Raw genomic sequence first — 22,295 nt, forward strand, 5'->3', positions numbered from 1 at the left:
GCTGCCGATGAGCCAACCACAATCTCCCAGCTGAAAATGCAAACTGGTCATGTGCTCTCTCCGACAACAAGGACGGTTATCACTTTCAATTTCAGCCTCATTCACCTTATGAACTCGAGGCTTACTCCTGCGAGAATATGAAAGGAAACCCCCTCTCAGACCCAGCTCTGCTGGAAGATTGCTGCTTACAGTTTCGATTTAGGTGTACAGTTAAGCATCAATATCTCATAATCGCCCGAGGCAAAAGAAAGAGGCGCGCGGGAAAGGTCAGGAGCCAGATCTGGAAATCCATCTCTGGACTGTTGGAACCAGTAAATGCTCTTATAGCGGGAACGTGCGCAGATAAAAACAATGTATAAACCATTTTTATTTACACCATTATTCACAAAAAGTAGTTAATTCCTCATGTCAAAATATGCTTTTACTTGCTACGATTCCCTTGCCTCTGTTTTGTGAGGAGATATTGAACGGCTATACATTATTAACAGCCTCTGCAGCACTGTGCAACAATGAAACTGTAAAATGGGGTAGTTAAAATATTCAGTGTGCGCGAAGCCACATGATGCAACAATGCGCAATTAGACACATTTAAACTTTTAAACAAGCCCAGGAGTTGTGTGCGCGCTCGCATGACGCGGCCGTTAAAGTGAAAGTGATCACGATCTGGAACGTTGCCCGCGCGCGATGTACTTAATGAGCCATGACGGAAGCGCACACCAGCGCACATGCAGGCAAGCTGTAGGCCACAGTGGTAGCATTTTCTGAAGCCCTTACTAAAGGTCTCGCTTGAGCTACGGCATGCGCTAGCTTAGGCGAGACCTAAAAATAGGACATATTTTTATCTTTAAAATGAGACCAAAACTACAAACATCAAATGTAGGGAAACGGAGATATCAATTTTTAAACCTTAAAAAAAATATGCTTTCTAGTGCTTAAAAGCATAAAGCGCCAACTGGAGGCATCTGGGCATGCTTGACCAAGTCAAAGTTTCGGGCCTACCGCGATGGAGTACAGGACGAATATGTTGGGTGGTTGGGGCCGGTCAAAATTTCACCTTCGCATGTAGAAACATCTTTGGTTCTTTTTCCCCTCAACGTTGAGCAAGTCTCTGCGAAAATCTGGGTTGCAGTTCAACGACAACGACCTATTTCAGTGTGATGCCTTGGTGATCCCTGGAGGTCTTGGATATCGTCATTGATGGTGAAGAGCTCTGGAGCTTTCAGCAGGGCAAACCTGGAATTCAGGCCGAGTCGCAGTTTGACGTCACCAGTTTGACTCGTTGTTGGGGTTGGTCAACTTGAGGAGCTTTTTGACAAAAGTTGTCCAAATGTTCCCAAAGTTCTTGATCTTCTTCCAAAGGGTGTCCTTTGGGTCTTTGAGGGTTTACAACACCAGCCAAGGTTCCAGAAGCTCTGAGTTTCCTTTTGGGGGTTTGGGACTACAATTACCACAATTCACCTGGTCAAATCCCTTGAATTCCAGGTGAAGCTGGTCAGATGTCTTGGCGGATTTGATGCAGGTGACTTCTTGAAGCTCTTTTCTACCTGTTGCTTTCAGGGAGTCTATTCCTTAATACTTTGATGCAAGGCAAAGTTCTCTTTTGTGAATTCCAGTGTGTGCAGCAGATGCAGTCCTCTCTTGGTGCAGACCAGGGGTTGAGCAGGGTAGTGCTTATTTTCTTTATGCTTCTTGGGAGGGATTTCAGTTGCTGGGTGGCTGTCCCTTTTTTATTCCAGTTTCTAGGCTGACAAGAGGCGGGCAACCCTGACCACTGGGATGTAGGGTGCTACCCTCTCTGAGGACAACTTCCTTGGAAGTGTAAGATATTTTTGTCACAGAAAGAAATTCTCATTAAAAAATGCTCATAAAAATCCAAAACTGAGAAAATCGTTCCTGAAGGTTCAGGTCTGGCTAGCCCAAGCCACTGGCGTGGCTAACGTTTCTATACACTCCCCTTCTAGCCCCTCTTCTGATTGAATTACAGGGGCTCCCACCTGCCTCGGGGGAAAGAAGAGGTTCCTGTCCTAACTGTCTTTCTCCCTTTGAAGAACGGTTTGGCTACCCCGCCTCTTTACTGTCCCTGCAGCTGCAGTTCTCCTCCAACCAGATTGTCTCTTTGTTTCAGGCCAGGCCTCTTCACCTTACTATGGCAGCTTGGCTCAGCCTGTCAAAGGCTGCCCAATCAGAAGAGGCTGCTATAGGGCTGATTTTAGATAACTCCAGGAAAGCAGTTCTATAACTTCTTTCCGGCAATAATAATAAGAAATCCAACCTTGGCAAGTTGCTGGAGTTAGTGTAAATATTATTTTCATACTTTGAATTATATTTCTAGCTCACTCCTGTTAAAAGATAGACTTTATTAAAGTTTAATAATGCCTGCCTATGTTAGCCTATGCAACAAGCAATCTACAATGGAGAAAAATATAACTGGCAATTGTTTCGTCACCAGGGCATATAAAACATATTTTATAATGTCCCTGCTTATTATCACAATGCACCCTACCCTTGGAGCACTTTGGGTTGACATTAGGGGTGACATATGTAACAAGCATTGGCATAGCCAATAGGTCTCGCTTTTGGGACCTTATAAGGGTTTAGCCATGCAACACTTGATGTTGTTTAATCAAGGATATTGTGCTGGATAACTAAACACTTATAATGTCCTAAAGGTGAGACATATTGGCTATGCATTGGGGGTCCTTATAAGTGTTTAGGTAGAGCTTTTGACTTTGCCAATGTTTTTAAGCTGTGCAGTAGAGAAGTGTGGCTGTTTGCAGGATGCTAAGAGGCTCCCATGTGTTTCCTCCTAGTGCAGAAGATAAAACCATAGCTTCACTCGGAGCGAAACACAGCGCTTCACTGGGAGAGAAACATGGCGCTTCACTGGGACGGGAACATGGCAGGCGCACGACAAGATGAAAGAAAAGCAATGCAGGAAGAGGACAAACAGGAATACATGACAACGACTGGGAATGGAATTCCACAAATGGCTTGCAGGGAGAGGAAATAACGGAATAAACTCAAGAAATGTAGACAGAAAAAGAAAAGAAAATGCTAACAGGCACAAACGTGTGCCCGAAGGCAGTGTAGGGGTCTTACTTTCAAAGGACTGCCTGATGCCCGGATTGGACAGGCACAAGATCACACGTGTTAACGTGTTTGCGATCCTGCAAAGGAGGCCTCAAATATCGAGACACACGTGTCCAAGTACACATATATGAATATTATTAGTCACATTTTAGGCTAACAAATTGTCGTGCCTTCGAATAAGCCGCATTTACGTCGCACGTGGTTGGCCCTTTAAATGCCTTTCTGTGCGCGCACATCCACGCTTGATAATATTGAAAATAATAATGGCCGCGAATGTAGCTCACAAAACGAAATGAAAGGGGCTCTTGGCGAACGGCTTTACTCACACTGCTCGGTGACCCTTCTTGGCGGCTTAAGTATGGGGGGGGTTTGTTTTAAAATGTTTAATTTCTGTCTGCAGCTTGTAAGCAAGCGCTTTACACTTAGAGCTTCCCCCCGCCCTGTTGCAGCTGAAAAAACACAATTCAGGTAGAATGAGTGTTAATGCTGGTGCACCAATACGAGTATTTCACTATTGGATCTATGGAATCAATGCCAAAGCGGGGTCCACGGTGCTGTCTGTTCACAGCACACAAGGGTGGGGGCAGGTGGGGCCAGGTGCGCGCACACCGCAGCGCAGAGGGGGTTCGGCTTTAATAGCTGCATTTCAAGCGATTTACAAAGAGTTAGACTCCTCCCGAGGTCAAACAACAGAAGCGTCTTCTTGTGGAAAATAACATATGCAAATAAAAAGGAAATAAAAAAACAGGCGCAAACAAACAGAGACAAAGAGAAGGGACAAATTGTAATAGAAGGAAAAATAAGCAGAATGGAAGAAGGAAATAGAAAAGAAAGGGGGTCATTAAAACAGTAGGAAAGAGAAACTAAACAGAAAAGAAACTAATAAAAGAAGAGGAGAGGAAATACACAGAATGAAAGCGCAGCCTGCTCTAAGCACGAAAGGGAAAGGTAATTAGACAAGAGAGACAGACACGTAAAGGGCAGAGCGAGTGGGCGCGCGGCGGCAAAAGTGAAAGCGCAAGTTTAAGGGTGCCCGCGAGCGATGGGCTGAGCGCATGACGAGAGAGGGAAGTCAGATGGCGCCTCTGCTCGTAACTGTGCGCATAACCGCACTCGAGGCCACAGAGAAAGCGGTGGTCGGATTTTTGAATGCCCACTTACTAAAAGTCTCGCCAGAGCAGCGCATGCGCTGGCTCAGGAGAGACCTAAACATTAGGTAGTAGACTTTGTACTATTAATTCCACAGTCGAATTTGGACATAGTTTTATTTTAAAAGCAGCCTGCAAAGCAGGACTACATTTAAAATAACAGAAGGTGCTACAACAGTGTGCACTTAAGTGCATTGAATCCACTGGGCATCTAAACCTAAATGTCCTACCATATACTAGGGACTTACAGGATGGTTGTCAGTACCAAATGCAATTACACCCAATTACCATTTACCTTTTCAACAGAGCACTGGCCTTGGTCTTGTTAACAGAGCCCGTGGCACAATCAGAGTCAGAAACTACCAGTATAAGTATAAATAAATGGGGGTTATCAGGAAAAAAGGATGACATTCTCACAATAATTTAACTTGTAACCTTATTATTCAGATGACTATCACATTCCTCAGAAGAGGGATGTGGGTGGGATCAGGGAGCAATCTGCATGTAGAGTTCTCACCAGAAAGACAGTTACTTAGGTAACTTATTTCTGATTGATACTTCTAGCAGATTCTTCTACTTTTGAATGGAGACCACAACAATATGCCATCCCTGCTGGGGGGTATAAAGGAATGGTCAAACCAGAAGGTTTTTAGAGAATGGGACAAAAACAAATGACCATCAATTCTCACTTCCAAATCAAAGCAATAATGCTTGGCAAATGTATTGGGAGAAACCTATATAGCATCACGCTATATCTCCAGTGTGTACTCCTTTGGCCAGCACAAAGTAACAGGCCTTCACTTTGGTAGAATGAGCTTTTATTTCTTCTGGTCGTTGCTATTTAGCAGGGGCGTAACTGGGTTTAGTATCAGAATTGATCCACACAGGCACAGTCCTCATCTGAACTGCTTTGCTATTCTGTTTGCCCGCACATCAAACAAAAACGTAGTCACTGGATCTGAAACCTTTACTTCCATCAATGCAGTAGCTGGCTGCCCTACTAGGGTCCTGCCTATGTAACTTCTCCTCTTTGGTAGGATGGGGAGGAGGAAAGAAATCTGATGGGCTGTCCCATATGGAACAGTGTAGGAAGCTGGTCCTCTTTATAGTGCACTAAAACAAAGTACACTGTGTAGAGAGTACAGTGAGTCATAGATTGGTATACAGAGGCAAAGGTAGAACATACTTACACCCGATTTTTGGTAGTGTGGGCGAGCAGTTAGGCTTATTCAAAGGTAGTGCCAATCATTTGTTGTACTCACAGCTGGAATAAATGAGACACACACTCAAGAATTGATCCAAAACCAATTTGCAAAAATTCACAGCCAAGTACTTCTTTTGTTGTGAATTTTTAAAGATCGAAAACTAATTTACAGTTGTGCACAATTAATCACAATAGAAGTCTAGGGGGGAAAATAGGAAGAAAAAAAAATATAAAATAGTACATTGATTCTCAGGGTTCACCTTCTGGATTTAGGTAAGTAGCAAGGCCAGGTCCAATGTTCAACCAGTAGATTGTCAGATCGTCCTGTATTCGACCGGAAGCAGGGTGCGGACGTCGTTGTTAGCATGCACTACGGAGAAGGGGGTCACCTATAAACAGGCTGCACAGGGGGACCCCAAATGAGGGATTGGGTTGCAGGGGCCTCAGGACCATGGGAGCACAGTTGGCTCGTCAGTACCAAGACCAGGTGGGCTGGGTGCAGAGCAGATAGGTCAACCGGGCTCTGTGCATCAAGATGGTACTTGCGGTCAGGAGCAGGCAGGTTGAAGGGACAATGCCGGGGCAGCTGGGCCACACAGAGTGGGTCTCAGGGGTCTTGTTGTACCTGGACGGGTTCTTGCTTCCCGGGCTGTTGGAGTTGGGATTGGACTCTTCTCGGCAGCAGGGGGTCTGGTACCTCAGGTATTGCAAAGCATGGCTCCAGAAGGTCCTGGTGTCCTCTCTCTTGGTGGGGGGGTGGGGGACAGATCAGACCCTCTGGAGCTGGTTCACCTCTTCTTGTTCGGTTGTTGCGTTGGAGTCGCCAGGGAGCAGCAAGTTGAAAAAAACAGACAATGCAGGATTAGTGCCGGGGGTCTGCAGGGGAATAGTTCCTCTACTCCAAGGGAGTTCTCTGGCTTTTGTCGAAGGGCTGGAGGTACTCCTGGGTTCTTGGAGGCCTCACAGCAGGCAGGACAAGACAGCACACCACAATGGTCGAGTCGATAAGGAAGAAGGCAGGGTTTTGAGCGACAATTCTGCAGCACGTTCTCTGTTCTCAGGTCAGCAGCTTTTTGTCAGTTGAATCTGAATTCATGGTCGAGGGGTGCCACCTAAATACTGAATTTAGGGGTGCTACAGGGTGCTACCTACCTTTAGGTTGTCTACACTCTCTATCTGGCCACTTCCTTGGGGAAGGGGCGCACAACCCTTACCCTAATTGGTTATTTTCCTTCAAAACAAAATGGAGGAATTGGAAATATAGAGTCCTCATTGCCTGCCCCACCTTGGGAATGTAGCTGGCTGAGTGTGCGCCTACCTCCTAACAACTAATTTTCCTGCCTGTTCTCCCACCAGAGGTGGGGTCTGGACAGTGGGCTTGGTATCCTCCACTATCTGGAGTTGCTTGGGTTGCACTTCAAAGGTGGCATCGCCTTTGAAACTTCCTGCCCTGGACTGCCATTTTGGCCTGGGGGTGTGAAGCACCTCTGTCCAGAGCTGGCATTGTCCCTGGCCTCTGAGAACACAGGCTCATCCCATGAGATCAGAAGCACGTCTGCTGGTGCAAGCTGGCTAAGACTAGACGGAGACCACACCAATTTTTGTCCCCTGTGTGCATTTATTAATAAATATAACACTAGCATCAGTGAGAATTTATTAGGACAAGATGTTTGGCAGCAAGAATATTCGGGTAAAGTGAAGCCATCATAGAGCTGGGGAATTCGTAATGCCGAGTGTCCAGCCCATGTAATCTCTATGGCTTCCCTATGCATTTCCAATATACAAGAAAAGGCTTAGATATTGCAGGGCCATATCTGCTCATGCGAATATGTCCACACATTGAATATAGTGCACCCTGCCTTAGAGCTGTAACGCCTGCAGTAGGGGTGACTTACCTATACCTCAAGCAGTGTCTGTGTGCATGACACACAGGGATGTGTGCCATTTCAACTTTGCAGTTTCCTCTGCACAAACACACGCAGCTTGCAATAGCAGTTTGAATGGTCTTGATGAGGAGTCCCTACGGTGGCATAATTTGTGCTGCAGCCCCTTAGGACCTTCTTCAGTCCCAATGCCCTAAGTGCCAGGGACATCATTTACTAAGAACTTACTTGGAGGCTAAAGTTGTGCCAATAGTAGTACGGTTTTAGGGAAAAAAACACTGGTACTGGGAACCTGGTTAACAGGGACCCAGTACACCTCTGTCAAAGTTGTATAAAAAAAAACAGGTAAACATGGGGGTGGGGAGTGGTGGTACTGCAAAAAGAACCCAGTTTCCTACAAATGGGGTGACCACCTTTGGTAGGAAATACACTTTTGTTTCGAGAACCAGCTTGTCTCAGTGGAAATGAGTAAAAGATGGTCATACATACAATGTTTGCAACTCACTGACGAACCGATCGAAGCGATGGCCACCAAAAACAAGTTCCTAAACGTGAAAAGCCACAAATGGCAGCAGTGGAACAGTTCAAACAGGTCCCCAATCAAGAATATCAAAACCAGGTTAAGGTCCCAGTGGGGCTTAATGAAAGGGGAAGGAGGAAACCTGTACAACAGCCCCTTCAAAGAACTCACACCTATAGGGAATTTGAATGGAGATGGTTGAACTAGCAAACAAATTAATGTTGTAAAGCTGCAACATAGCTCTTCACTATGCACAGAGCAACCTTCCTGGGCCAATGAAAGTGTAAAGAGCAAAATACCTTAAAAGGATTCATACGTCTCACTTGAACACCAAGCAACAAAATGGTTCCATCATCTGGTATAGACCGAATTTGTGGCGAGACGTGCACAAAGGACATTGACTATCTCTGCTATCAGTTAAAAATAACTGTCCCCACTCAATCTCCAGGCATGAATGTGGAGGTTAGAGGGAAGAACCTGCTCCCTGAATGAGATGAGTTCCTCTCTGAGCAGAAGCTGAAGCAGGGGACACAGGGAGAGTCTCATAAGGTCTGTGTAACATACCCGTCTCAGCCACTCGGAAGCAACCAGGATGACTTGTGCCTGTTTTGAGATAACTTCCTAAGTGCCCAAGGAATCAAGGGTTGAAGGGTATTGGCGGGGAGGTGAGTAAGGGGGAGGGGGGCATGAGGGCTGGATGGCGTAATATAGAAGAAAATTCAAACTCAACTGAAATTCATTCCCCAACAGTTCCCTGCAACGCAAGCTGTAAGGGAAATAACATTAGGCAATGTTAATTCTCACAAGGGGCAAAATGTTCCACCGGAGGAGTGCCCTCCAGGTTAAAGATGTTTTGTTCCACCCTTTTGCTGTAGACTTCACTCGTGGTCTGCAAGATGCCATCAAGCAATTTGATGTGAACTCTTTATACTTTCAGAGCCATAGGCCTCTCATCTCTCCCACCTGAGCAGTTCTCCTGGAGATCCATCAGTGTTTAGGTAGATCCGGATGAATGTTGGAACCAGTACAGACCGAGACATCACTGGAGAGTTCTCACGTGCCAGTGTGCATGAGAGAATAACAGGGTGCATGAAGCTAGTAAACCTTCCAGGTGGAGAACTGTCCGTGCTGGAACCCGAGCTCTCCTCTGAAAAACCATAATCATATCCAGAATCATCTAGGGAGGAGCTAAAGCCTTAAGAGGTGTGGTGTCCAATGCTGATCCAACCAACAGGAGGTACAGAGAGGGCTGCAGCTACGACTTTGGGAAGATTGATGGAGTATCCCAAGTTGATTAGCAGGGATGCTATTGCATTCAGGTGGTTTGATATCAGCTGAGGTGAGCCAGCCTTAATCAGTAAATTATCCAGCTACAAGAATACAGAGATCCTCAACCTACTCAGATGTGCCACGACAACCACCATCAGGCTGGTGAAGACCCTAGATACTGATATTAGCTCCCTTACTGTGATCTGTGGGGTAGCTAAATACCTGGGATGTGCATGGGTGATCCGCTCGAAGTTTTTGGCAACAAAAAATATGGGTTAGGCCTGTATGAATTGCACTGCTTTTTATGATATTCAAATTTTACGGGTCTCTCCCTATCTTATATCTTTTTACAAATTGAATTTTATTTCTGTAAATAGCAAATTTGTAATGAACGTCTATTGCTAGTTTTATGTCATGTTGTTTTTATGAATTGTATAAGGATTGACTCTGCTTTTATGATATATCTTTTGTATCGAATAAAGCTTATCATACGATATTAGCTCAAACATGCCTGCAACCTGGTAATAGGTGGAGCCTACTACAAACCGCAGGTACCTTTTGTGCGACTGCATGTCAAGGGACACATTCGGTCTTCCAATTTCAGCAGCACCAAAAGCACCTACGACAGGGACATCTTGAAATTCAAGACCCTGATGTCCAGGAACGTATGTAGACAAACATCGTTGGGGACAAAGAAGTACTGGGAGCAACATCCCTGACATCCTGCTGTAAGAACCAACTCCACCACCCCTTTCTGGAGATGTGCTACAACCTCATGCTGGAGAATGCAAGTATTGTTTACCAAAAGGGGGGATCTAAACAGGGGAAATAGAGATGGCGGCGGGATTCTTTGGAAAGTAAGGGCACAGCTCCTTTCTTCAATGTGTAAAACCCACTGGTCCATCATAATAGCTATCAAGTCTCGAGATAGGAAGGCACTCTTCCTCCCATAGGCCATACATGCTCATTCAAATGGAAACTAAAGCGCTGCTGCACTTGGAGCTGGGATGGAGACGGAGGGCATTGCCATTGATCTTCACTGGACAGCCACAAGAAGCCTGTCAAAAGGAGCCAGGCATGGTTTCTCAGCGCCACAGAAGAGCTGATGGCTCTGGTTATCGAATTTAGTGTTTGGGCCTGCCCTGACAAAACTGCATGGCAGCATCTTGTTCATTCCTGCCCACCTCGCAAACTTTTCTTTAAGGTGGTCCGTCACACTCTACGCAACCATGTTTGCCATCTCCCACAGCACATGGGTATATCTAGCCAGTAAGTAGGTGGCATTCATATACCATCTTGCTAGACTCCCAGCTGAGAAGACTTTCTTTCCCATTGCTTCCAGCTTCTTGGACTCACTGTTGGGAGGTGCAATGGGGAATGATCCGGGGATCTGTTTTGAAAAGGAAGAAGTCTGTACCATCAAGCTTTATGGTGCATGATGGGTGGCCAGCAACTCTGGGGCCTCTGGAACTGGCCTATAAAAAGGTAGGTGGCTAGTCTATTTACTACCAAAGGGGGGGTGGGCTTGTCCCTGATCGCCTTAATATTTGTACCGTGGACAGGAAGCAGTGGCTCTGAAGATGCTAAGCTGGCCGGAGGTTCTCAGCCAAGAAATTTGACTTGGCTTCCACCATTAGGGGGTGAAGCTCTAGAACCTCTGCAACCTCCCTGTTGACCACATTGAATGAATGTAGCCCTCCAGACTTTGAGCAGGAGATGGATAGGATGGAAAGAGGCCTTAGTGGTCAAGTTTAAGATAGTAGCAGCCTATGGCTTAATATGAGAGCACTTTCTTTGACTTGGTCAGCTCCAGAATTAGAGCAAGATAAACAGATGCCAAGGTAGTGAAAACTGGGCACTTTCTCCATTCTCTCCTCATCCGAAATAAAATTCCCACTAAAGCCGCTCTGGGGATGAATGGGCAGGCACTTTGTTTTACTTACATTGATTTTAAGACCTTGATCAAGACATTTATTCAAATTCTCCAAGAATACCTATAGCCACTATATAATTTTAAGTCAATATTTACAAGTATCTGGAAAGATGGGTCACTAAATTTAGCAAAAAACCAATAAAGCATAAAAAACCTCTGTAGGCAAATTTACAAAAGGTGTGATCTGAAGCTAAAGAAAAGCAGTCACTCAAATGGCTAAACATATATTGATTATAAAAGGATCTGGTCCGAGATCAGGGCCAGACTGGCCATAGCGGGCACCGGGGCGTTTCTCCAGTGGGCCTGGAAGGCTGGGGGCTGGTTTTGGACCCCTGGGGGCCGGTTTTGCAGCAATATCGGCCACCTGTAACAAAAGCGGCACAGGAATGGTGCTTCCCACTCGCACCCCCCTGCCCCTTGGGGGGCCGTTCGAGCTGATTGCCAGGGCTGGTGTCAGTTCCCAGTCCGGCCGTGTTAGGGATCCAAGCAAATAAAGTCCTGGCTGGAAAAAAAGAAGAAAATATTAATTATGACAAAAGCACAGGCAGACTGGGCTATTACCATGATGAGAAAAATATCACTGGAGCTTTTCCTACGAACTTAGCTTCAGTGGGATCCGTACATAGTGGATAAACTGGGAGTGTAGATATATGAGCAGTAAGTGAATACACAAAGTGAACCAGCTGTCCTGGATTGGGAAGCCTGGTAAGTATTGATGGGAGAGGCATTTTTTCTGCACTTTGCACAAAGACTAACCCTTCTCCACTCCCAAACCCCACAAGAAGATAGAAAGGATCTCCCCCTTCCCCCATGGTCCTTAGAAAGAGGGTCAGACAGCCACCAACCCTTCCACAGGAATAACAGCAGCAGACATCAGGTACTGCATAGCGACACACCTCAGGTAAGCACAGCATGGCACTCACTGCAACCCATCACGAGGGTCATCTGCATTTTCCTGAAGACGCAGAATCGATCATAATTCTTTTCAAGAAGTACCTTTTGAACCGCTTTTAGTGGTGATGGTGCTGAAACCTCTGATGTCACAAACAACGGTTACGGTAGAGCTGCCAATGGTGCTGGTGCAGAAGCTGCTTCAGAATCAAGCTCTTAGATGGATTGGCGATCACAGGTGGTCCCCATAGGAAGTCAGGGCATCACTTGAGGTGTGAAAGCTGTGCAGCCTAGCGCTGGCTTCTAGAAAGCTTGCCCTGAAAAGTCTCCAATTATGGTCTGACCCTTGCGTCTGTGCCTCCTTGTGATAAGGAATTTATAGAACCGCAGCATCCTTCTAATCCCAATAGTTGTGTCGGCAGGAGCATCATATACACCCATACTCTGGTTTAGATTATTTTTGTAAACCAGAAATACTACATATTACAAGATGCCCACTCATCTCCCAATTACTCCTCATACTCTATCCGCCCCACTCCCGGCTTCACTTACTTGACAATCATTTCTAGCTAAAACCCATACCAGATATTCTTGGGTATATTAGGAGTAAATTTCATATTTACATGTTGGCAGCTCAGGTCCATTTCAAGAAGCCTCCTACTAGTATGAACTACCAAAAAATAAAATACATTCTAGACCCTTTCCTCTTCTATCCCGCCACTATCCCTTTCAATCAAACTAACAGACTAACATGTCCACCCCTCACATTCATTTCATATTTCTATATACTAATTCTCCACTAATCTTGTTTGTGTTCTGGAGTAGTGTGCTACCCCCCGAAAAGCACTTTGACACCTCGTCAGGGATAGCAAGCGCGATATAAATGCAAACCCTTCCCTCTCTATCGCTCCACTATCCTTTTTCAATCCAAATAAGAGACTCGCATGTCCACAGCTCAAGTTAATTTCATATTTCCTTATGCTAATTCACCATTAATCCTCTTTGGGTTCCGGAGTAGTATAAATTACATTTATATAGCGCTTACTACCCCTGACGAGGCATTGAAGCACTTTTTTTTGGAGTAGCACTGTAATGCTACTCTCCCCCAAAAAAGTGCTTCAACGCCTCGTCAGGGGTAGTAAGCGCTATATAAATGTAATTTCAATATAGACTAATACACAAGAGTTCTGTATCAGTACATAAAGCAATAGCAACAGAATTCATTTAAAGTAATGAGCCTAACAAACCTTTGTATGGGTTCAGGGCACTACCTCTCAATTTAAAGCCTGAACTAGCTTCCTCTCTCCTGTTGAACTGTGGAGTCCGACGTGAGCTTGATGGCGACAGATTTACAGTGCTAAGGAGATTAATGGTGTGCTGGTAGCAACAGTTCACTTCTGGGAAACACCTCGACGCATCACCAACGAAAGGACTGTCAAAACCTCTACGGGGAAAATGTGATCATGTGAACAAGAAAAAAAAATAACTGGCGACATAGCTCTTAATAAATATATATATTTGAGTAAAAAAGATATACTATTGAAACAGTAATTTTGAAAAGCAAGTAGCTAAATTATGAGCCTAGGAAGATTTAAAAACAGGTATTAAGAATCTCAGCTCGCGCATGGTTTGTAATGCTGCAGAGCAACCGAAGTGGTTTCAAAATTGTGAAGTTCCTAGCAGAATGCGTTTTTGATTTCTCGTTCTATTATGTCGTGCAGTGGCAAACGTCCTTTCAGTGTTTGTAAAAGTCTTCCTCTTGGATGAGCCAACCTTGTGCAGACTGAGCATGGGAGGAGACTGCTCCAGTGCTCCTCACTTTCACAGCAGCTACAACGCCCAATCCAGTTCAGGAAAGATACCATTTTTTAAGGTTTACTTGTAATGTCAAATGAAGCTTCCAGCAGAACTGAAACACACTCTTATACCACTACACTTCTTGCCTCCAATTCCACATGTTCATAGTAAAGGTTTGATACAAAAAAATGGAAGCCGTGCCGCCATGACCCCCACAGTCGTCGGAAGAAAAAAAAAAAAGTGGTCAGTATAAATAATTTACATAACTATCTACGGGACTTAAAGCAAGTGTGCTGTGCTGCTCCTTCTAATGGGCATTTTAAAAGCTCCACTTGTGCAGCCCTGCTGGATGTTTGCACAGGACCTTCTCAGGACCACTGGCGCTCCTTTACTGAGATGTAGCTACCCACTCTCACAACTAATGGTCCCATCTGTGAACTCCATTATTGCAGATAACCACTGTGCTATCACGTCACAATGTCCTTAATGAGAAGAGGCATGGCAAAGGGGATGTACCCCTGTGGGCTGTTCATGGACTGGATCACGACAGCATCACGAAGACAGCGATCCACAGCATTTTCAGCTGTTTTAACGAATATGAGAGACATAGATGTGACGGAATAATGATTTTAAAACACAAATTGTAACGCAGTAATCACAGACCGTTGTCACTGTTAGGCTGTAACAGCTGCCACTACATGCAGATATTTGAGAAGCTATTTATATAGCATCTTTTGTTTTTTTCCTAGTTACTTGTAATTTTCATGGACACCTTTTGAGGCGGTTTCCAAGTGCACAGCAAGTCCAACGCGTCACCATCAGTTGTGTCCCTCATTATTGCAAATTAGGTGAATGAAAAGTCAAAGACACACAAATTCCTGAAATTATTCGAAATGCCGATTCCTTGACACACGTCTTCCTGGGAGCCACACTTTGTGAACTACTCCCTCCAAGAAACTGAATAGAAGGGAGGTCAATTTGTGGGATGAAAGGTATCCCTCAAAGATGGAAGACCCCTCAGTTGGGTTGAAGACGAGCTGCTCTTCCACGACCATCACCAGCTTGAGACACCTTCACAAGGGCTTCTTCTTCAGTCCAAACACTGCGATGAAGAGGATAATCTCGATGAAGGCAGGAAGGACACTGAAGGAGAGATCAGAATGCAACATTAGCCTCATGTAGAATCTTGCCTGTAGCCCATATATTTTCACATGAACACCCATCATACAAGCAAAGGTGGCAGCACTAACTTCATATTTATATAACAGAATAGCAGGCCCAAACGCTGATAGACGAAGAGGGCAGGTAATAGGCAAAGCTGCACCTGTCCAAAAAGTTCATCCTATTTTCCAAACCAACATTTTATAACTCTTCACAAAGTCTTAACCACTCCCCCCGCCAACCAACCCCTGGGTCTCAAACGATCTAACCTCTATTTTTTAAATTACCCTTCAGGGGTTCCAAAACAGAAATCCTACATGCACGTTTTTACGGCCATTAAACACCAGACAAATCAACCTGTGGAATTAGCCTTCAGAATGTTGTAGTTCAACAACTGTGCCCTAAACATATATCACATCACTTGATGGGTGATAACTCCTGATTCTACGCACTCAAGAATGAACTAAAACAATGAAAACGAGCATTACGACGATGACACTTGTGAGATGGTTACAAAGATTATCTATAATACCGAAACAGGATTGGATCCATTCTATTGTTACGCATTGATCTTACTAATACTAAGCCAAAGACCTATTATCAGAATACAAGTGCCTATTATGCGCTGACAAACATACTTGTACATATTGCTAAGTATTGACCTTACACCCCCTAGACCAAATACCAGAATATATGCAGCTAAATGGTGCTCACAAAAGAACTTCCTTATTAGTACAACAATCCTATATTTAAATCCAGAGTAAAACATAGGCAATATGTCACGTCACAACTTTTCACACTTGACAAGAAAAGGAAGCCCTGAGGAAGTAAAAGTGAGATAATGCGTGACGAAACACGTTAGCTAAAGTTGGATAGAATGATATGATTGAACAGTTTATGCTTTAAGAATTAAATAAAGATGATCACACTACTAAACTAACTAATTACACTTGGTTTTCGGTATCTGGTGTCTTTCCCACATTAATTTGCTTGTGCTGACACTCCTTGTGACTCTGGCACCCCTTGAAATGATTTGCGAATGCTCTACGACTAAAACACTTGTCCTGTCCTCAAGCGCATTCATATAATTACTACGGAACAGTCTTACTGCAGCGTCCTGTGAATTCCGCTTTTAGTCACGACCCTCAAGTAAGTATTGCTGTGACGCTCCAAGCTCTTCGCTGCCCAAACATGCGGGGAAATTCGGATGCGTGCTTTCCTCCTCACAGTTCAGATGAAGTGCGCCACAGAGCGGGCTCAACACCTGAACGATAACGATTGCCAAATAAGCTAGAGCGCGCACAGAGTCTTTTCTCCTGCAGGCCCTCTTAAACCGCCATCTTGGAAATGACGGGGGGGACGCGTTAATTTCCTTTGCCTAGACTTTTGTTTAAGAGCAATTATGCTCACTGAAAATCTCGTTTTCCCCGGATCTTTGGTAATCCTGACAGCCCCTCCTAAGAAAGGAGCAGGAAGTGTCTCCAATATACGGGTTCCCCAGGCCCACATAAAGCTGGACGTGGCATCATACAAAGTGACTGAGGTGATTTTACCCCTTTTTGGAACACCAGGGTAGATATAAAATGAGATTTAGAATAAAGTCACATTCAAATCACAGGTTTTGCCTCAAGAATCTGAATTTTTTCACAGCTATGCAGAGGTGCAGGTACTACGCCAGAAGGAACATGCCTCATTGTGGTGTGAAAAGCATTGATAACTATTACAGCAGGCCAAAACCCTCAGCCTCTCCCTAATGGAAAAGGACTCTCAGCAGCGGATTTATAATGTGAGGTACATTGCCTCGGGATTTGCAGACTAACACTGCCAGAGGTCATCAAACAGGCCTGTATGATTCCCTCCACCTCTCAGAGTGGGACAGTCATTTAGAACTCCAGCAGCATCTTGGAAATGTCTGGGAACAGGGTTGCTCCAATGATGGCTTCAGTTAATCAGTGCTGCCAAGAATGTAATCTGCTACAGATGTGCCACTCTGCACAACTAAAGGGGGTTTCCCTTTGGCCTCCTTCAGATCACAAATGGGGATACATTTGGCCATCCATCAAAAACAAACAAAACATGATGCTTTGAAACTCGCGTGACCTTCTTTGAATGATATAATCGTCAGCACTAACCTGCCATTGATAATTCACAGTATAGTGGCATGTGGGTCAACTACTGTGGTACAGTACTTTGTAGCTCCCAACTTTAAATCTTCATAATTAAAATATACTATGTCCAGAAGATCAAACAGAAAGCAAATCATTGAAAGCAGGCCCCTCACTGATTTTAACCTGGCACATTTAGAGCACGTACCTAAGCCAGCTTGAATATATTTTGAATTCATTATGAGGAGGAGTGAAAAGGTGCGCCTAGTGCGCAAGTATGTTTTTCTGGATTGTGTGTGCAAGACTCAAAGAATATTATCTCCTAGGTGGGGTTTTCTCTTTCCTCTTTCTAATTTCACATCTTGAGATACGTTGCCTCATGAAAACAAATGTAACTTTCTATTCTTTAGCTTTGCAAATCAATGCACAAAATGATATCCTCAAGCTGGATACTGATGCTTTTACCTATCCAGTCCTTCATACTCAACACGTTAGCGCAGTCTTGGTGCACGTGGGCGAACATGTATAATTTGATTGGCTGGCAAGCAATCATTTGACCCTGGTCACTGTGAGAAAGTGGCTCTGTATATACTGTTCCCAAATAGGTACAGTGTGTACAGAGTCCACAGTCCCCAGAGGTTTGGCAGAGGCTAAAGTTAGATTTTACCTTACTCTCTAAAGTGGTAGCTTGGTCGAGCAGTAAGGCAGTGTCAGAGGACAGTATAAAGCATTTGTTGCACACTCTCAGTCAGCAAATGGTCTCACACACTCAATAACTGAAGTCTAGGCCAATGGTTTATATAAAAAATAAATGTTTGTTTTATTTTAGAACCAACAATAGGTATTAAAATATACTTTCTCAGAATGAGATGCTTTAGTTAAATACTTTGCAATAGGCCATTGACTTGTGCAGGTAATGGTTACAGTTTGTTGCAATAGGCAATACAATTTTAAACACAATAATACATTGGGCTCAATGGGAATTTTAAGTTATATGGAACTGATTACTTTCAAGATTACTTTTCTAACTCCAGGACTGGATCCTAGATTCAGTCCAGGGACAGTTCTTGGAAACAAGTGAGTAAATTTGTTTTAGTTACTGTTGTGATTTTTAAGCAATATTTTGCTATTTTAAAAGTTGACAGAAGCTTTTTCTGATCAAATTACCAATGTTATCCTATGGAAGGAAATTCACTTAGCAGGTAAGTGGGGTTATGGTTACTTTTTCTAGGTCAGTGTTGGATACCAGATCCAGCACTAGTGTACCACCTGTAAGCAGTTGAGAAACTGCGTTTAAGTTATACAGGCGATTTTTAAGGAATATTTATAAATTTGCAAAATCGACACTTTGAAGAAATTTCATAGAAAAACAGTCAATGGTTCCCTATGGAAGAAAATTCAAGTTACAGGTAAAGTATGTTCTCGTTACTTTTGTAATCCAGTGCTGGGCTCCTAGGCTCAGTACTGGAACATCTATCTAAAACAGGTAAGTAATTGCGTTTTCACAGTTGATACAATTTTTAAAGAATATTTGAAGTTTGCAAAAATCGACACTTAGAAGAAATTTCACAGAAAAACAGTCAATGATTTCCTATGGAAGAAAATTGGGTTACTGGTAAGTACGGTTATGAATATTTTTCAGGGTCAGTGCTGGGCACCAAGATCCAGCACTGGGATCTCTCCTAATAGCAGGTGAGTATTTTCGTTTTCGTTACCAGTCAATGTTAGCCTATGGAGGAAAATTGGGTTATCGGCTTTTGGGTAAGTACTCGACTGGCAGAGTTAAGGTTCTGGGCACAGACTCAGGGGTCTCCCAGTGTCAGGTAGGTACAGTTGTTACACCCTCAGCGGCACAGGGACAGCCGGTTGCAGAGTGAGTTAGGCCCAATGTTATCCTATGGGAGGCAGAGGGGCCTTGGTTGGTGGCTGCTGACTAGCAGGCCACGCGGCTGTGGGAGCTGGGCTCCTGGTCACTTGCTCAGGGCAAATGGGGAAGTAGATAGGTGTAGAGGTTACACTGCCAGGGCCACTCGGGCGGCTGGGTGCAGGGTGCTTTTGAGCCTTCGGGCGCTCAATGGGTTTCAATGGGAAAGCTCCGGGTCGAACAAAGGCTGCAAGCTCGGGGACGAAGATTCTTCAGGTGTCACCACCACTTCGAGAGGTAAGTTGGGTAGTTGGAGGATAGGTAAGTACCCAGGAGTTGGCACAGGGGGCCGCAGGGCACCGGGGTGCCTTTTGATGTGGGGAAATCTTACCCTTTGTTGATCGCGGTTGGGGGGGGCACCTGGTTCTGAGGCTGCAGGCGTCGTCTGGAGCGTCGAGGTGAGTCCTCGGGGCTGGATTCGGGGTCACAGTCGCCGGGGGGACGTCCTCGGGGTCTTTGTTCACTCCGGCACAGGCCAGGCTTGGCGGGTGCAGAGTGCGCAGGGTACGCGGTTGCGGGCTGATGCCAGGGGTTAGCAATTTGCTTTGAGCAGAGCCACTGCTCGTGGGAGTCCCAGTCTTGGTAGACTCTCAAGGTGGTCAGGTCCTCCGGGGTTTTTGAAGTTGCTGACCACTGAAGGCACCGGAGTTCCACAAGAGCAGGTTCAAGGATCAACAGGCTGGTAGGGCTGGGGCCAAGTCAGTTGATGTTGTCCTTTTGTTAGCAGCTGCGCGGCGGGTCTTCTGGTTTCTTGATCTTCTTGCTTGTTGTTGAATCGGCATCTGAGGAAGGAAGGTTCAGGGTGCCCCGAAATACTAAATTTAGGGGCGTTACAGGTAGGTAAGGAGCAGGGACCACTTGGTCCCTGCCCTGGGGTGGGTACACCCCCTATCCTGCCACTCTCCTGTGGGAGGGGGCAGTGGCCTAGTCCTGATTGGGCAGGGCTTCCCACCTTCAATATGGCGAGAGCCCGGGGACATGCTTCGCTTCACCTCACCTCACCTCCCCCACCTGAGGGGTTGGGTTGGCAGAGGCTGGCACACCCCCTGTCCTTCCTTGGGGTTTCCGGCCAGTCTTCCCGCCAGGGAGGGGGTTGAGAACCGGTAGGGGCCAGTTGCTGGGTACAGCAAGTGGCCTGGAGAAGCTCACAAAGGCGGAATGCCTTTGAAGCTTCCCCTGCCCATCCTGGGGGAGGAGACTCTGCATCTCACCCAGGATGTGCATTGTTGCAGGCCCAGGATAGCAGATGGCTCTCTACCCAGGGGTCCAGCAACCTGTCTGCTGTGTGGCAGCCTAGGCAGCCCCTCAGACAAGACATGGATTGTAGGTTAGGTTCAGGGGGCATCTCTAAGATGCCCTCTGTCATGCATCTTACAATAAATCCCACACTGGCATCAGTGTGGGTTTACTGTGCTGGGAAGTTTGATACCAAACTTCTGTCTTCAGTGCAGCCATCATGGTGCTGTGGAGTTCGTGTTGACGACCTCCCAGCACCATATACTCTTAATGACAGCACTGCACTTACAGTTCCCAGGAATGGACCTGGGTACTGTAGGGGCACAGGGCTCATGCACCCGTGTCCACACCTCTGGCATAGGGCACCCAGCTAGAGGGGTGACTGAGGTATGCCAGGGCAGTGTGTTGTGGGCATGGCACACAGGGATGTGTGCCATGTCGACTCTTTGTTTTGTTCTGCACCCAGACACTCAGCCTGCAAAGGCAGTGTGTGTGTGTAAGGGTACAGGGCCTCTAAGGGTGGCACAATAAGTGCTGCTACCCTTAGGGGTCTTCTTTGGTCACCAGGCCCTGGGCACCTAGGGTACCATTTACCAGGGGCTGGCAGGTGACCAGAGATGCCAATTGGGTTTTGGCTGTTAGGAAGTTTTTAGGGAAAGAACACAGGCCCTGGGCACCTGATTGGCAGGAGCCCAGGGCACAACAAGGAAAAGTGCATCAGTTATCAGGCAAAAAAAGGGGGGGGGGGGTTACTGCAACAGAAACCCACTTTCTTACAGTCACTCACATGATTGCAATTTAAACTATTTGCTTTAAAAAAACACCAATGGAAATTCAGAAAAATCATCAAAAAGTTTCAATCTATTAGTTGGTTTAGTTGCCTAACAATTGGTTAAGAAACTTGTATTCTGGGGTATAAAATACCAGCATTTTTTTGATTGGGATAACTAGGTTTGCTCCAATTGTTTGGAAAGCGATCACGTGGCCGGTGTCATCAGCCTCAGATCAGTACAACTGCATGCACCCTAGGCATCCAATTAGAAGTATCAATTGAAGGGCGACTTTGGTTTGGTCTTGTAAGGCTCTATCACAGCTAGAACCACTACATGTCAAACCGTAAATAAGTTACCAACATTTGCCTTTGTCTAACTCTCATCTACACAACTCAGTCCCTTTCAATTGTGCATCTCAAATACATAATCTCCGACATTCACAGCTAGCACTGCAACTCACTCTTATGAAGGGCCACTCTTTAGTACATCTAGCCATAGACAAAACGGATGGAATAACCTCAACAGATATCCACATCTCTTCTGCCAACAAGACCCTCTGAATGATAGTGTCTTGGTTTTGAAGACCTGCAGAGCCTCACTGTTTGCACTCTTTATGAACAGTGAGAAATGACAATGCTCATTATGCATACAACTGCCTGGCATCTGTTTCAAGGAGGTACTTCAAACCATGAACGGTGGCTGATCCATAACCAGGCATTGTGACAGTCCGAAACAGAAAAAAGTCCCATACATGTTGGACATTTGTGTTGAACAACGTAGAAAAAATAAACTGCAGATTGTAGCCCAACATGAAGGCAGTCAGAAAGGAATGTGTGATGTTATTTAGGACAGAGGAAAGGTGTGTTCCTGGAAAATGCAATTAGACCTTACAAGCACATTCTCCTAAGGCGAGGTTAAAAAAATGTCCCTTTCTAGTGTGTGAAAGAAAAATCTCTCTGAGACCACTTACATATAAAACATGTTTATTAGGTCAAAATAAAGTGACATCGCTTTTCACTGAGACACAGCTTTGTCTCACCAAGAAATTGAGAATTTAATGCTAGCTCCTCTCCAAGTTTCCCCAGTATTTATACACTGTCTTCACAGAGGCTGTCTGAATAGCATAAATGTGATAGAAACTTTGGGTAATGCTGCAGCAGAGATCTCAAACCCTGAGCTGGCTTTATTGCAACTCCTCGATTATAAGTGCCAGGCACTGAAAATACGTGACTGCTCAGAGGATACGTTGTACAGGTATTTTGCATGGGAGAGATCCAAGGGTTACTGCAGACACAAAGATACGGATCACGGACATGAATCCACAACTCTGAAAGAGTCAGTGTGCAGCCTTGCCAGCAAGA

The 22,295-nt window shown here is 45.2% G+C and overlaps 1 protein-coding gene across 2 annotated transcripts in view; it reads right to left on the reverse strand.

Annotated features, from left to right (window-relative positions):
- Positions 1-13,437: 13,437 nt before the first annotated feature.
- TMEM107 (transmembrane protein 107) overlaps positions 13,438-22,295 on the reverse strand; it is a 71,932-nt gene continuing 63,074 nt past the window's right edge. For both annotated transcript variants that reach the window (XM_085638042.1, XM_085638041.1), the window contains exon 6: positions 13,438-14,878. In XM_085638042.1, coding sequence (XP_085494168.1) covers positions 14,809-14,878 — 70 coding nt within the window. In that variant the 3' untranslated portion in view covers positions 13,438-14,808. The remainder of the gene's footprint in view (positions 14,879-22,295) is intronic.

The sequence above is a fragment of the Triturus cristatus genome, chromosome 12 (assembly GCF_964204655.1).
Source record: "Triturus cristatus chromosome 12, aTriCri1.1, whole genome shotgun sequence".
Taxonomy (NCBI): domain Eukaryota; kingdom Metazoa; phylum Chordata; class Amphibia; order Caudata; family Salamandridae; genus Triturus; species Triturus cristatus.